This window comes from Dreissena polymorpha, chromosome 14 (genome assembly GCF_020536995.1).
Source record: "Dreissena polymorpha isolate Duluth1 chromosome 14, UMN_Dpol_1.0, whole genome shotgun sequence".
Taxonomy (NCBI): domain Eukaryota; kingdom Metazoa; phylum Mollusca; class Bivalvia; order Myida; family Dreissenidae; genus Dreissena; species Dreissena polymorpha.
This window is the reverse complement of record NC_068368.1, coordinates 14,311,028-14,326,251: the sequence shown is the minus strand read 5'-3', so window position 1 is coordinate 14,326,251 and position 15,224 is coordinate 14,311,028. Positions and strand designations below refer to the sequence as shown.

Below are 15,224 nucleotides of genomic sequence, written 5' to 3'. Positions count from 1 at the left end.
GAATACAATTATTTGAACAACTTTTGAAAGGCTTCATAAAAATAAATATCGCTGCCAAGTGTCATACAATTTGGCCTGGCTGTTCTGAAGGAGATGTTCGCAGGAATGATGATAGACATCGTGGTATTCTAAAAGCCGGGTCTATTGGAGCAAACCTGTTTTGGTCTGAGGAAGATTGCTACACAGAACCTTACGCTAAAAGTCCATATTTAGACAGTGAATCAATGTCAAAACATGAAAAACATTGATAAAGACTAAGTGCGAAATGCACTTCGATTGGCTTGATTACAGCAGTAGTTAAAATCTGAAAATCTGTGCAAAATATACAAAACAAGAATATTGCAAAGCAATAAAAATCCCCTACCGGCTCCACCAATGTAAGAAAATTCACAATTGTCAGAATATTTTTTGTTTTTGTTTCCATAGCAACCACAATTTTTGACATAGGAACAAAATGAAATGACGTGCATAATGTCCATATTTCCATCTATCCATGTTCCAAGTTTCATGAAAAAATATTCAGAACTTTTAAAGTTATCGCAAGATCCAGAAAAGTGTGATGGACGGACGGACGGAGACAAAACCATAAGTCCCGTCCGATGAAACAAGTAAAGAAACTCCTTTCATGTGTGGCACTATTCTTGGGGAGCACATTTGTACATGCTTTGTGAAGTTTTCTGCATGAGCGCCTCAGTCAGCCTATTGTTTTCCTGAACACTTGTTTTTACTATGCACAAGTTATTTCCGACTTAAAAAAAAGTTCAACTAGAGAATTCTTCCAAATCTTTTTGCAATATAAACTTTCTTCAAAAGTTTAACATTAATTAACCTCTTCCAAATCATTTGCAATATAAACTTTCTTCAAAAGTTTAACATTAAATAACCTAACTATTTACAATAAAATGTAACAAAAGCTAGAGCTCATCACGATAGTGATGAAGAATACACCTGCAGACAACACATGTTGTAATATGTGAACTTTAATCAGAACTTAACCTAAAAATGTTATCCCCATATCATGATTGCAATTTTGACCAAAGGGGCATGATTAAACAAGATGTGTTTGTAAAACACTATCCCCCCATTTATTTGACCTTTGACCTTGAAGGATGACCTTGACCATTCACCACTCAAAATGTGCAGCTCTATGAGATACACATGCATGCCAAATATCAAGTGGCTTAAAAATAAACATTTGTGTTTTTTAACCGTTTCCAAAAAAATAAATTTCGGGGGGTGGTGGTGGTCATGTGTGAGATGATCTTAAAAAAAAAATTAGGGGGGGGGGGGGAGAATTCAGGGGGGGGGGGGAGAAGGGGGGATGGGGGGGGGTATTCTTGGGTGCGATGGCTGGCCGGTATTTCAAAAATAAAATAATACAAGAGGGCCATAATGGCCCTGAATCGCTCACCTGACTCATTAAGATCAGATGAAAACTATGACCTCTATTGTCTACACAATGTTTTTCTATGATTTGACCTAGTGACCTAGTTCCTGACTCTAGATGACCCAAATACAATCCCAATCCAGATTTCATCAAGATAAACATTCTGACCACAGTTCATAAATATTGGATGAAAACTGTGACCTCTATTGTCAACACAAGGTTTTTCTATTTATTTGACCTAGATTTTTACCCCAGATGACCCAAATACAATCCCACCCAGATTTCATCAAGAATTCTGACCAAATTTCATAAAGGTTGGATGAAAACTGTGATCTCTAATGTCTACACAAGGTTTTTCTATTATTTGACCTAGTGACCTAGTTTTTGACCCCAGATGACCCAAATAAAATCCCAACCCAGATTTCATCAAGATAAACATTCTGACCAAATTTCATAAAGATTGGATGAAAACTGTGACCTCTATTGTCTACAGAAGGTTGTTCTATTATTTGACCTAGTGACCTTGTTTTTGACCCCAGATGACCCAAATACAATCCCAAACCGGATTTCATCAAGATAAACATTTTGACCAAATTTCATCAAGATTGGATGCAAACTGTGACCTCTACTGTCTACACAAACAAATTGTTGACGGACGGACGCACGGACACACGCAGGCACGCACAACGGACGCCGGACATCACACGATCACATAAGCTCACTGTGTCACTTCATGACAGGTGACCTAAAAATATGTGTCGGAGATAAACATGAACAGTTGTGGTTAAAATCCCATAGAAACAAGGGCTGTTTGTAAAACATGCATGCCCCCCTATATGGGCTATAAGTTGTAGTAGCAGCCATTGTGTGAATACGTTTTTTGTCACTGTGAATGGTGGTGGTGGTGGTGGTGGTGGTGGTGGTGGTGGTGTAGTAGTAGTAGTAGTAGTAGTAGTAGTAGTAGTAGTAGTAGTAGTAGTAGTAGTAGTAGTAGTAGTAGTAGTAGTAGTAATAGTAGTTGTAGTAGTAGTAGTAGTAGTAGTAGTAGAAGTAGTAGTAGTAGTAGTAGAAGTAGTAGTAGTAGTAGTAGTAGTAGTAGTAGTAGTAGTAGTAGTGGTAGTAGTAGTAGTAGTAGTAGTAGTAGTAGTGGTAAAAGTAGTAGTAGTAGTGGCAGTAGTAGTAGAAGTAGTAATAGTAGACGTGGTGGTGGTGGTGGTGGTGGTGGTGGTGGTGGTAGTAGTACTAGTAGTAGTAGTACTAGTAGTAGTAGTAGTAGTAGTAGTAGTAGTAGTAGTAGTAGTAGTAGTAGTAGTAGTAGTAGTAGTGGTAGTAGTAGTAGAAGTAGTAGTAGTAGTAGTAGTAGTAGAAGTAGTAGTAGTAGTAGTAGTAGTAGTAGTAGTAGTAGTAGTAGTAGTAGTAGTAGTAGTAGCAGTAGCAGTAGCAGTAGCAGCATTACAAGACCAATACTTAAGAATGATCAAATGGGAAAAGGTAACATAGCACCAGCAGTAAATATGGGGCTCATTTACAGGTCAGATTTGGAATCTCTGCTGTAAAATGAGATTTTGAATGAATTAAAGGGAGGCAAATCTGTAATAAAAAGAACATGCATAAACCGTAGTTGTTTCCCTTGTTTGAACCATGCTAAATCCTTACAAGTTTGGAAAGAATTGGATGAAAAATTTGGACTTTATTGCATAAACACCATTTTCTCAATTCAAGGGGAGGTAATTCTGTACTTCATGGACCAATAATGCTCATTTTTTGTAGGTTTTGTGTCCTCATTGATATAAAGACACTGTGCAAATTTGGAAAGGATCGGACAAAAAATGTGGAAGATTTTTGAAAGTTTTCACAAAATAGGCAAAAACGAATAAACATGCAAAGTTCAACGAGCTCCTGCGGCCATGTTTTTTGACGAATCAAATTTCTTTGAACAAATTTTTCAGGGGAGCCCTCAAAGGTCATCCCTGTGAATTTTTTTGAAAATCTGATGAGCGGTTTCTGACAAGAAGATTTTTTAAGGTTTTTACCATATATGGTCATGGCGGCCATCTTGGTTATGTGATCAAATTTTTTTTAACAATTCTTTTGTCCCATGACCTAGGGATGCTCCACATGAAATTTAGTTGAAATTGGCTCAATGGTTTAGTAGAAGAAAATGTTTACAAATTTGTATACGGACGGACGGACGGACGGACGCCGGACGCTGAGTGATCACAATAGCTCACCTCGAGCTATCGCTCAGGTGAGCTAAAAAACAAGGGCTGTTTGTAAAACATGCATGCCCCCCTATATGGGCTATAAGTTGTAGTAGCAGCCATTGTGTGAATACGTTTTTTGTCACTGTGAACGGTGGTGGTGGTGGTGGTTGGTGGGTGGGTGGGTGGGTGGGGTGGGTGGGTGGTTGGGTGGTGCAGTAGTAGTAGTAGTAGTAGTAGTAGTAGTAGTAGTAGTAGTAGTAGTAGTAGAAGTAGTAGTAGTAGTAGTAGTAGTAGTAGTAGTAGTAGTAGTAGTAGTAGTAGTAGAGTAGTAGTAGTAGTAGTAGTAGTAGTAGTAGTAGTAGTAGTAGTAGTAGTAGTAGAAGTAGTAGTAGTAGTAGTGGTAGTAGTAGCAGCAGCAGTAGCAGCAGCTGCAGCAGCAGCAGCAGCAGTTGTAGTAGTAGTAGTAGAAGTAGTAGTAGTAGTAGTAGTAGTAGTAGTAGTAGTAGTTGTAGTAGTCGTATGCATTACAAAAATGCAGTTAGCCTTACATTTGGTAAAATTTAAATATATTACAAGGGAGGCAAATGCTGTAACAATAAATTTAAACTTATTGCATTTGTTTCCCCTGTATATAAGAGTGTATTACCTCCCCTGTCCTGCTAATATTTATATTAATCAACAAAATTAAACATTAACACAATATTGAATATACAAAATATACAAAATATCTCATATTCTGATAATATTTTTACTTATCCACTGTATTTTACTAAAAGGATGATGTTTCATTGGATTGATAATTATAGATTTAGGATTACAGACCAGTTGCTTCAGTAATATTGTTCAGAGTGTGCCCTGTTGGCCGCGTATGCATTCTTGAGTTATCATTCAAAAACCATTTTACTATTTCGAGTCACCGTGACCTTGACCTTTGACCTAGTGACCTCAAAATCAATAGGGGTCATCTGCCAGTCATGATCAATGTACCTATGAAGTTTCATGATCCTAGGCCCAAGCGTTCTTGAGTTATCGCATGACAACCACCTGGTGGACGGACGGACGGACAGACGGACCGACCGACATGAGCAAAGCAATATACCCCCTCTTCTTCGAAGGGGGGCATAATAAATATTTGTGTTTTTTTAACCGTTTCAAAAAAAAAATGGGGGGGTGTGGGGGTATAGTATAGTGTGAGGGTGTGGTCGACATTTGTGAGATGATCTTACAAAAAAAAAAAAATAGGGGGGGGGATTCGGAGGGGGGGAGAGGGGGGGTGGGGGGTATTCTTGGGTGCGATGGTTGGACGGGATTTCAAACATAAAATAATAAAAAATAAATATTTGTGTTTTTAACAGTTTCAAAAAACAAATTGGGGGGGGGGGGGGTGGGGGGGTGGAGGGGGTGGAGGGGTATAGTATAGTGTGAGGGTGTGGTGGTCATTTGTGAGATGATCTTAAAAAAAAAATAGGGGCGGGGATTCATGGGGGGGGGAATAGTATAGTGTGAGGGTGTAGTAATCATTTGTGAGATGATCTTACACACAAAAAAAAAAATTAGGGGGGAGATTCGGGGGGTGGGGGGGGGGGTATAGTATAGTGTGAGGGTGTGGTGGTCATTTGTGAGATGATCTTAAAAAAAAAAAATTAGGGGGGGGGGGAATTCGGGTGGGGGGGGGAGTATTCTTGGGTGCGATGGTTGGACGGTATTTCAAACATAAAATAATAAAAATAAATATTTGTGTTTTTTAACCGTTTCAAAAAAAAACAATTTGGGGGTGGGGTGGGGGGGGGGTATAGTATAGTGTGAGGGTGTGATGGTCATTTGTGAGATGATCTTAAAAAAAAAAATTAGGGGGGGGATTATTCGGGGGGGGGGAGGGCATGGGGGATGGTTTGGGTGGAGTCTATTGTGGTATGTCAGGTAAGAGTAGTTTTGTCAAAGTATCAATCAAATCTATTCAAAAATAAAGAAGTTATGGCATTTTTAGCAAAATTTAATAATTTGACCTTGAGAGTCAAGGTCATTCAAAGGTCAAGGTAAAATTCAACTTGCCAGGTACAGTAACCTCATGATAGCATGAAAGTATTTGAAGTTTGAAAGCAATAGCCTTGATACTTTAGAAGTAAAGTGGATCGAAACACAAAATTTAACCATATATTCAAAGTTACTAAGTCAAAAAAGGGCCATAATTCCGTAAAAATGACAACCAGAGTTATGCAACTTGTCCTTTTACTGTACCCTTATGATAGTTTGCGAGTGTTCCAAGTATGAAAGCAATATCTATGATAGTTTAGGGGTAAAGTTGACCAAAACACAAAACTTAACAAAATATTCAATTTTTTAAGTATAAAGGGCCCATAATTCCGTCCAAATGCCAGTCAGAGATACATTACTTTGCCTGCACAGTCCCCTTATGATAGTTAATAAGTGTTGCAAGTATGAAAGCAATAGCTTTGATACTGTAGGAACAAGGGCAGTTTGTAAAACATGCATGCCCACCATATGGGCTCTCCGTTGTAGTGACAGCCATTGTGTGAGTATGTTTTTGTCACTGTGACCTTGACCTTTGACCTAGTGACCTGAAAATCAATGGGGGTTATCTGCCAGTCATGATCAATGTACCTATGAAGTTTCATGATCCTAGTCATAAGCGTTCTTGAGTTATCATCCGGAAACCATTTTACTATTTTGGGTCACCGTGACCTTGACCTTTGACCTAGTGACCTGAAAATCAATAGGGGTCATCTGCCAGTCATGATCAACGTACCTATGAAGTTTCATGATCCTAGGCCTAAGCGTTCTCGAGTTATCATCCGGAAACCATCTGGTGGACGGACCGACCGACCGACATGTGCAAAACAATCTTCTAAGGGGGGCATAATTAGACTTCTAGAGTGTTGATAAGGATTTACGATAGCCATATAAGAAAAACTGCCCCGACCTCTGGTGGAAATGTTTTTCAAGGGACTGGAAACATTTTCGAACTCAGCTGATATATTATTGGAACAAATGTTTTGACAAATGAATTACGTTAATTCCCAAATTGCCATTTAATGAACAGCCAGATTATTTTAAGAATCTTTAGTACTTTCTAACAAATTACACGATGGATGTACATATTAACACATATAATTAACTAATAATAATTACAAAATATTGTATTTTTTCCACTATGACATAAAAGTTTTGTATACAATATTAAAAATATTTGGATACTCACCAAATATGTCAGCATTGTTTTCTAAGTTGCCCGCCATAGCAATGTTCGTTGTTGACACTGCCTTCATTGCATTTTGCTGAAAGACATTTCAAAAATATAATACGGTGAAGCAATAAGATAAGAGTTGTAATTGAATATATTATATATATGTAACCAGGTAGAATTTCCAATAATACTATCAGAGTAGTAAATTATCTACATTTGACCACTGTGACCAAATGTCGTAGTTGACTGAATTTTTAATCAACGTAGTCAGGTGACCACTGTGACCAATTACAACAGTTAAAATTACAACAGTTGATTGATTTTAAAACCTGTTCAGCCAGATTATTTTTCCCTCTCTTTTGCATTGTGTTCTGGACAGTCAAAATGTCAGCAGTCAGGTTTTTTTTTCTTAAGATGCAGATTTTTATTTCTTAATTCGTATTTCTTCTTATCAGGTTAGTACTAAGTGTATTAAACATGCAATACATTGTTGTATTTATTATATACTTTTGAATTGATTGCAAATGGGTAAGGCTCTGTTTGTAAATACTTTGTATTGAGGTTTTGTGTATAAACCTGTATTTGGGAGAGTACTGTGCTTTTCCATTTATAAGTCCTATATACATTAATCACACTCTTTCTATTGTGCACCATGAATGTAATGTTGCAGTTTTAACCATCACAAGTCAGTGAGAAGAGAGAGGCGGACAGACAGATGTAAAAGCCCAAACCACATTTGGTATGTTGATATGTATTGTATATGTGTGTGAGTGAAAGAGAAGAAAACATAACTTTTGTATGTAATTTTATATATGTGATGTTAACTGTTTTCTAAGCATTGTTTTATCATAAGTATTGCATAGAGAATATTTATACATGTGTAAAGTGTTAATTTTATTGGGCCACTAGAACACATCCTGTTAATAAGTTTATGTGTGAACATGATTAACTTGCAGGTTATTCTAATTTTTTATCTATATGATACAAGAAACCGTCGGAGACAGGTGATGCTCCCCAAAGTTTTTTTTTGTCACAATATTGCACTATATATTCAGATAAAAGGAAACATCTTGAGGGCACAGTAGTTGGGGGGACAAGAATTTTTTTATAGAAAATTTTAAAGCGCCAAAACTCTGTAAAAAATCATCCGACCAGAACCCGCTGATAATATGCACATCTCCTCTTGGTAGTGAAGCTTCCCATAAAGTTTCATTGAATTCCGGTCATTAGTTGCTGAGAAATAGCCCGGACAAAAATTGTGCACGGACGGAAGGACGCACGGACGGACGGACGAAGCGGCGACTATATGCTCCCCCCAAAATAAATTTTGGGGGAGCATAATAAATGTGTATGTTATTGTTTAATTTCAGGGCTATAAAAGTCTTGATCCAATCTACAGGGAATTGTGTAACCCTACAGTGTTTCATCATGAACATTTTCTTATGAACACTATTATTAAATTGAATACAATATTATTGAAAGAAACCGTTTTTTTTAAGTTTTATATACTGACCATAGTGAAATTCGACATTGAACCCAACCAGAAAAACACTATATTACATATACATGTTAGATTAAAAAAGGCATATTCTGTATATTCCTTATTTTTTAAGGCGCTGCATGCATTTACTCTGTAATACGTGGCATTGAGGTTTGAAAATATGACAATTCACGCGTGATATTGGAGAAGGATAACATGTTATCCTCATCAAGGCGCTAGAAATTATATGATATTGACCGGAATTCGACAATGACTTAAGCTTAAGTTTCGGCCATTTTCCAAAACTAAACTATACAATTTGTGTTTAAAAAGTATTTTCTAATATCTGTGTATACTTTTAGTACAATAAGCTCTTTCCATGACTTTTGCATAAAAAGTGATGGCATGTTTTGTCATTATGATTGAATTTGTTAACTGTGTTCATGAACACATTGACATGGTCCCTTTTGTTGAGGATTTAAAAAATCCAATTAAACAACCAGTGTTTATGTTAAATCAATTTGTATATGCTAGTGTCTTTTTATGCCCCCGGATCGAATGATCGGGGGTATATTGTTTTTAGCCTGTCTGTCTGTCTGTCATTGTATGTGTCTGTCTGTCATTGATTGTGTCTGTCCGAATACTTAACCTTGCTCATAACTTTTGCAATATTGAAGATAGCAACTTGATATTTGGCATGCATGTATATCTCATGGAGCTGCACATTTGGAGTGGTGAAAGGTCAAGGTCATACTTCAAGGTCAAAGGTCAACAAGGGCTGTTTGTAAACATACATGCCCCCATATGGGCTGTCAATTGTAGCGGCAGCCATTGTGTGAATACGTTTTTTGGCACTGTGACCTTGACCTTTGACCTAGTGACCTGAAAATCAATAGAGGTCATCTGCGAGTCATGATCAATGTACCTTTGAAGTTTCATGATCCTAGGCGTAAGCGTTCTTGAGTTATCATCCAGAAACCATTTTTCTAAGTTGAGTCATTGTGACCTTGACCTTTGATCTAGTGACCTGAAAATCAATAGGGGTCATCTGCGAGTAATGATCAATGTGCCTATGAAGTTTCATAATCCTAGGCATAAGCATTCTTGAGTTATCATCCAGAAACCATTTTACTATTTTGGGTCACCGTGACCTTAACCTTTGACCTAGTGACCTGAAAATCAATAGGTGTCATCTGCGAGTCATGATCAATGTACCTATGAAGTTTCATGATCCTAGGCATAAGCGTTCTTGAGTTATCATCCGGAAACCATTTTACTATTTCGGGTCACCGTGAACTTGACCTTTGACCTAGTGACCTCAAAATCAATAGGGGTCATCTGCGAGTCATGATCAATGTACCTATGAAGTTTCATAATCCTAGGCCTAAGCGTTCTTGAGTTATCATCCGGAAACCATCTGGTGGGCGGACGGACATACGGACGGACGGACATACGGACGGACTGACATGTGCAAAACAATATACCCCCTCTTCTTCGAAGGGGGGGCATAAAAATGATCTGTACATGCCAAATGATAAACAAAATTTATCTCCCTTTAAAACTTGTATCTTCCCTTGGATTTGTTTTTTTGACCATTGACCTTGAAGGATGACCTTAACCTTTCACAGCTCAAAATGTGCAGTTCCATGAGATACACATGCATGCCAAATATCAAGTTGCAATCTTCAAAATTGCAATGTTATGGCCAATGTTAAAGTTTTCTGACAGACGCACAGACTGGCAGACAGACAGATGGACTGACAGTTCAACTTCTATATGCCACTCTACCGGGGGCATAAAAATAAGTTTATTAAACCTTTACCACTTAGATATGTATGTTTATGCATTTGTTGTCCCTTAGAAAGTAAAATTTTATTTAATTTAAGACATTTCCTACTAAATTCAAGTTTTAAAGGCCCTTGGATAATGATGAGCAGCAAACAGCAAACAACCTGAACAGGCTGCAAGTTACTCGCAGGCTATTTTGGTTTTATGCTGTTTGCACATAGCCATTTTCACTTTTCTCCCGAGTGGGAAAGGGTTAAGTGTTAAACAAAACAGATGTTATAATGTATGTGTAACACACAAATAATGTTATAAAGTGGAATAGATTAAAACTAGGGATGGCAAACATAAGCAATCCGTAACCAGTTAACCTGTTTCGATATTCAAGCGGTTAACCGGTAAACCGACTGTCGTTTTGACACATAAATGAAAAAAAAACTTCCGAAAAATGTATATGTTTATAAACAATTACATGTATATGCAAATATACTCTGTCATGTTGATTGTCTTGTAACCTTATTACTTAAACCATTTTTTCATATGGTGTTAATATTATACATGTTGAATCTAATACTTATTCATTTTCAAAAGTCATTTCCGACATCCAGCAGCTGGAGTTTCACTTCTTTATATTGTTTACATGCTTGTTGGTGAACCGTGATATTTCTCTGTTGTAATATTACCTTCATGTCATTTACACATTATTATTGTTCTACACCCACACCAATGAAAGCTAGTGCAGAATTTGAATAATGTTGTGCTTTATTAACACTCATTATCTTTTAAGAATTATGTGCATTAACAGTTTGCTGATTAATAACAATGGTCAATTAGCGTAAAAATATTTTGCAATGGGCATAGTGGTTTCCAAACCTTTGTTTTTACGGCCTGTTTATACTCAATGTCTTCATTATGGTGATTAAGTTTATAATCTTTGTTAAAACAACAGTGATCGGGTGTAATCACAGTGTCCAGCTTTATTGATTTTATCAAGCAATGGTAGTCAACACCATGGCACAATAAAACCTTCTCATTAATCCGCTGCACCCAGATAGTTTACAACTCTAATCGCTTTTGATCCGCAGGAGGAACCACGGGTGGTAATTGCCAATAGTTTGCGAAAAGATAAGCGAATTGGCCAATACAGTAAAATGTAGTAAAACAAAACTAACGATTTGAGCATTTATTGCGTTTAACCAAACATCGTGTTTTCTGAAGAGTCACCGAATATTAATATTGTAACCAGTTAACCTCCTTAAGAAATGGATAACCGGTTAACCAAATAACCGTTGCCATCCCTAATCAAAACCCAAATATATTCTTCTTTAAACATCTATATAATATAAATATCATTTAAATTTAAATGCTTTTGATTTGGCATTTTGCATTATCTCCAATTAATTTCCATTGCATTCATTTCTCCATTGACTATTCAATTGTTAAGAAATATACCTCAATGTCGATATGCATGTTGAAAAACATTTGATACAATGAAAATTATTACACACTATTATACCTGCTGCTTTTTACAAATAAATTTAAGGAATACTGCTTTATAACAAAAAGTCTGTAATATCTCACTGTCAACAGAATGTGTTTGTATTTACTAGTAATCACCATAAACACGATATTCGAAGGGTTAAATGCATGTGTCTAAAGCCTCCTCCCAGATAAGCCTGTTATGATTAAAGCAGATACAAAATGCTCGTTTTTTTTTGTGTGTCAAAATTTATTTGATGTGAATTTTCTGTGACAATATCCAAACATTTATGAGCAAACGCGAGGATTGGCCTCGAGCAGCTAATGAGAACTATGTTGTGCTTCCAAAGCTGCCTGAAGCCAATCTGGCATTTGCTTGTAAATGTTTGGATATCGTCCCGGAAAATTCACATGAAATATACTGGGACACAAAAAATAAAAAAAGAGCATTTTGTATCTTGTTAAATCTATATTAACATACCACATCTAGCGTTGAAATTTTTGCTTTTGCTATAAGTGACAATGGTTTTTCATGGGTTTATTTTACAAAACAATTTACTTAACATTCGTTGATTTTTAGTATTTATGTGACTTTAAATTGTATTTAAGTTTGATTATTTTTTTAAGTTTTGCTACAAATGCTAAATAATATACTCACAGTCCATAAAATGTGCTTGTATTGAATTATCATCCGTACGATATTGTAACCCTGTGCCATCTTGATTTCCAGGTCCAACGCGTCTTTGTTCTTGCCAATGTTCGCATTCCCTATTTTAGGGGCCAGGAAGAGAATAGGGGCCATGATCATGGCAACGTTGTTGAGGCTCATCTTGTTGGTGTCGCTGTGGCTGATGATCTCTAGCAGCAGGTCCAAAAGTGCCTGAAATAGCACTTTAGTAGTGTGTAACCATTTTTTGGTGTGAATTAAAATTGTTTTATGAAAACAGCAAAGTACAATACTGAAACTTCTGTTAAAAAGACTCACATATAAAAACAATATTATCAAAACACTTTGCTGGTTTACGGTACATTTGTCAATGTTTTGCATGTTTAGCACAGAATAAAATAATATAAAATTTACAAAATAGAAGGACAAAACATCATTATGTTTTTGTTACTTTTACATTTATTAAAACAAACCTTTTTTTGATACCTTTTAATGCAAAATACATACAGGAAAAAATTAGTGTTTTGTAAATTCCTGGATTTCTGAATTTGTAATAAAAGAAGAATTGGGGCCTGTCATTATCTGATGTGTTTATAATAAAGTTGATTAAGCAGCTAGACATTATATCAGACAATTATCTTTTTGGAACATTCATAAATATCGAAACAGTCCTATAATGATACATTGCAATGCTAAATACGGAAAATGTGTGTGTCATTTCCTGGAAATACAGCAAAAGAAACATTGATAACTTACGCCTAGAGTATCCCGATGTACGCTGGGCAGTAGTAACACCAGCAGATTCAACGCATGCAACTGCTGCTTCTTATCAGGTAGTTCTGAAGTAAATAAATTTGAGCGGCATTCTGAGAAAACTGGGCTTAATGCATGTGCGTAAAGTGTCGTCCCAGATTAGCCTGTGCAGTCCGCACAGGCTAATCAGGGACAACACTTTCCCTTTTTATGACATTTTTCGTTTAAATGAAGTCTCTTCTTAGCAAAAATCAAATTTAGGCAGAAAGTGTCGTCCCTGATTAGCCTGTGCAGACTGCACAGGCTAATCTGGGACGACACTTTACGCACATGCATTATGCCCAGTTTTCTTAGAACACGACTCATATATAACAATGACAAACATAACAATACATGTATTATATCTGAGTGCTGCCTCATTTTTCAGACATATACAATAGTATGTAGTAGATGTATAATATAATGTAATACCTATATACAAAAGTAACAATATCATGTAATACATATACAACACCATGTAATACATATTTATACAACAGCATATATGAAGTAATACATACACTATATCATATTTCAAGTAATACATCTGCAATATAATGTAAAAAGACATATCCATACAATATATTATTTAAAGTCATATATATACAATATAATATCTAAAGTCATACATATACAGTATCATATCTGAGTGTTGAAGTAATACAATAACAATACAAGGGCTGTTTGTAAAACATGCATGCCCCCCATATGGGCTCTCAGTTGTAGTGACAGCCATTTTGTTAATATGTTGTTTTGTCACTGTGACCTTGACCTTTGACCTAGTGACCTGAAAATCAATAGGGGTCATCTGCCAGTCATGATCAATGTACCTATGAAGTTTCATGATCCTAGGCATAAGCGTTCTTGAGTTATCATCCAGAAACCATTTTACTATTTCGGGTCACCGTGACCTTGACCTTTGACCTAGTGACCTGAAAATCAATAGGGGTCATCTGCCAGTCATGATCAAACTACCTATCAAGTTTCATGATCCTAGGCATAAGGGTTCTTGAGTTATCATCCGGAAACCATTTTACTATTTCGGGTCACCGTGACCTTGACCTTTGACCTTGTGACCTGAAAATCAATAGGGGTCATATGCGAGTCATGATCAATCTACCTATCAAGTTTCATGATCCTAGGCATAAGCGTTCTTGAGTTATCATCCGGAAACCATTTTACTATTTCGGGTCACCGTGACCTTGACCTTTGACCTAGTGACCTCAAAATCAATAGGGGTCATCTGCGAGTCATGGTCAATCTACCTATCAAGTTTCATGATCCTAGGCATAAGCGTTCTTGAGTTATCATCCGGAAACCATTTTACTATTTCGGGTCACCGTGACCTTGACCTTTGACCTAGTGACCTGAAAATCAATAGGGGTCATCTGCCAGTCATGATCAATCTATCTATCAAGTTTCATGATCCTAGGCATAAGCGTTCTTGAATTATCATCCGGAAACCATTTTACTATTTCGGGTCACAGTGACCTTGATCTTTGACCTAGTGACCTCAAAATCAATAGGGGTCATCTGCGAGTCATGATCAATGTACCTATGAAGTTTCATGATCCTAGGCCTAAGCGTTCTTGAGTTATCATCCGGAAACCACCTGGTGGATGGACCGACCGACAGACCGACAGACCGACCGACCGACATGTGCAAAGCAATATACCCCCTCTTCTTCGAAGGGGGGCATAATAATATGTGAGTGTTTGTGAGAAATACATAATTATACAATATTAAAAATGGTTACACACTACCAGGTTCTTACCTTCCACTTGAGCAAATGCGTCAATATACTCGTCTGTTAACAGTGGTACAGGCAGATCCCTAAGGAACTGTTTCATAAGGGTTGCCACATCATAAGGGGTCAAGTCAGGCCCCCAGCGAAACGTTCCCTGGTAAAACTTCTCCTCCATTTCCTGTCTCAAGGTCTGTAAACACAGCCCAAGAATTTAAGCCTTTACGACTCAGAATTTAAGCCTTTATGACTCAGAATTAAAGCCTTTACGACTCAGATACCCACTTTGATGCATTTGAAGTCCATTTGATAATCAAATTAAAGTTTAAACATTTTTCCTTATATTCAAATTATAAAGGTTGTATTTATACTTTAGATACTAATGAACAGCAAACAGCATTAAACCTGAACTGTTTGTGATTACTCGTAGGCTGTTCTGGTTTTATGCTGGTTGCATGTAGGCTTTTTGACTTCTTCAGAG

General features: G+C 36.8%; 1 protein-coding gene and 1 long non-coding RNA gene across 2 annotated transcripts in view; both read right to left on the bottom strand.

Moving 5' to 3' along the window:
- Positions 1 to 15,224, bottom strand: part of LOC127857188 (uncharacterized) — a 53,071-nt gene that overhangs the window by 22,587 nt on the left and 15,260 nt on the right. Inside the window, exons 5-8 of the mRNA XM_052393605.1 lie at positions 14,774 to 14,936; positions 12,964 to 13,046; positions 12,199 to 12,420; positions 6,812 to 6,887 (exon numbers count right to left, since the gene is read on the bottom strand). Of these exons, the coding sequence (XP_052249565.1) occupies positions 6,812 to 6,887; positions 12,199 to 12,420; positions 12,964 to 13,046; positions 14,774 to 14,936 (544 nt within the window). The remainder of the gene's footprint in view (positions 1 to 6,811; positions 6,888 to 12,198; positions 12,421 to 12,963; positions 13,047 to 14,773; positions 14,937 to 15,224) is intronic.
- Positions 13,670 to 14,490, bottom strand: LOC127857597 (uncharacterized). Its single transcript, XR_008038515.1, has 2 exons — positions 14,120 to 14,490; positions 13,670 to 13,974 (listed from the first exon to the last, which is right to left on the bottom strand). It is a non-coding gene; the product is annotated as an uncharacterized LOC127857597 (long non-coding RNA).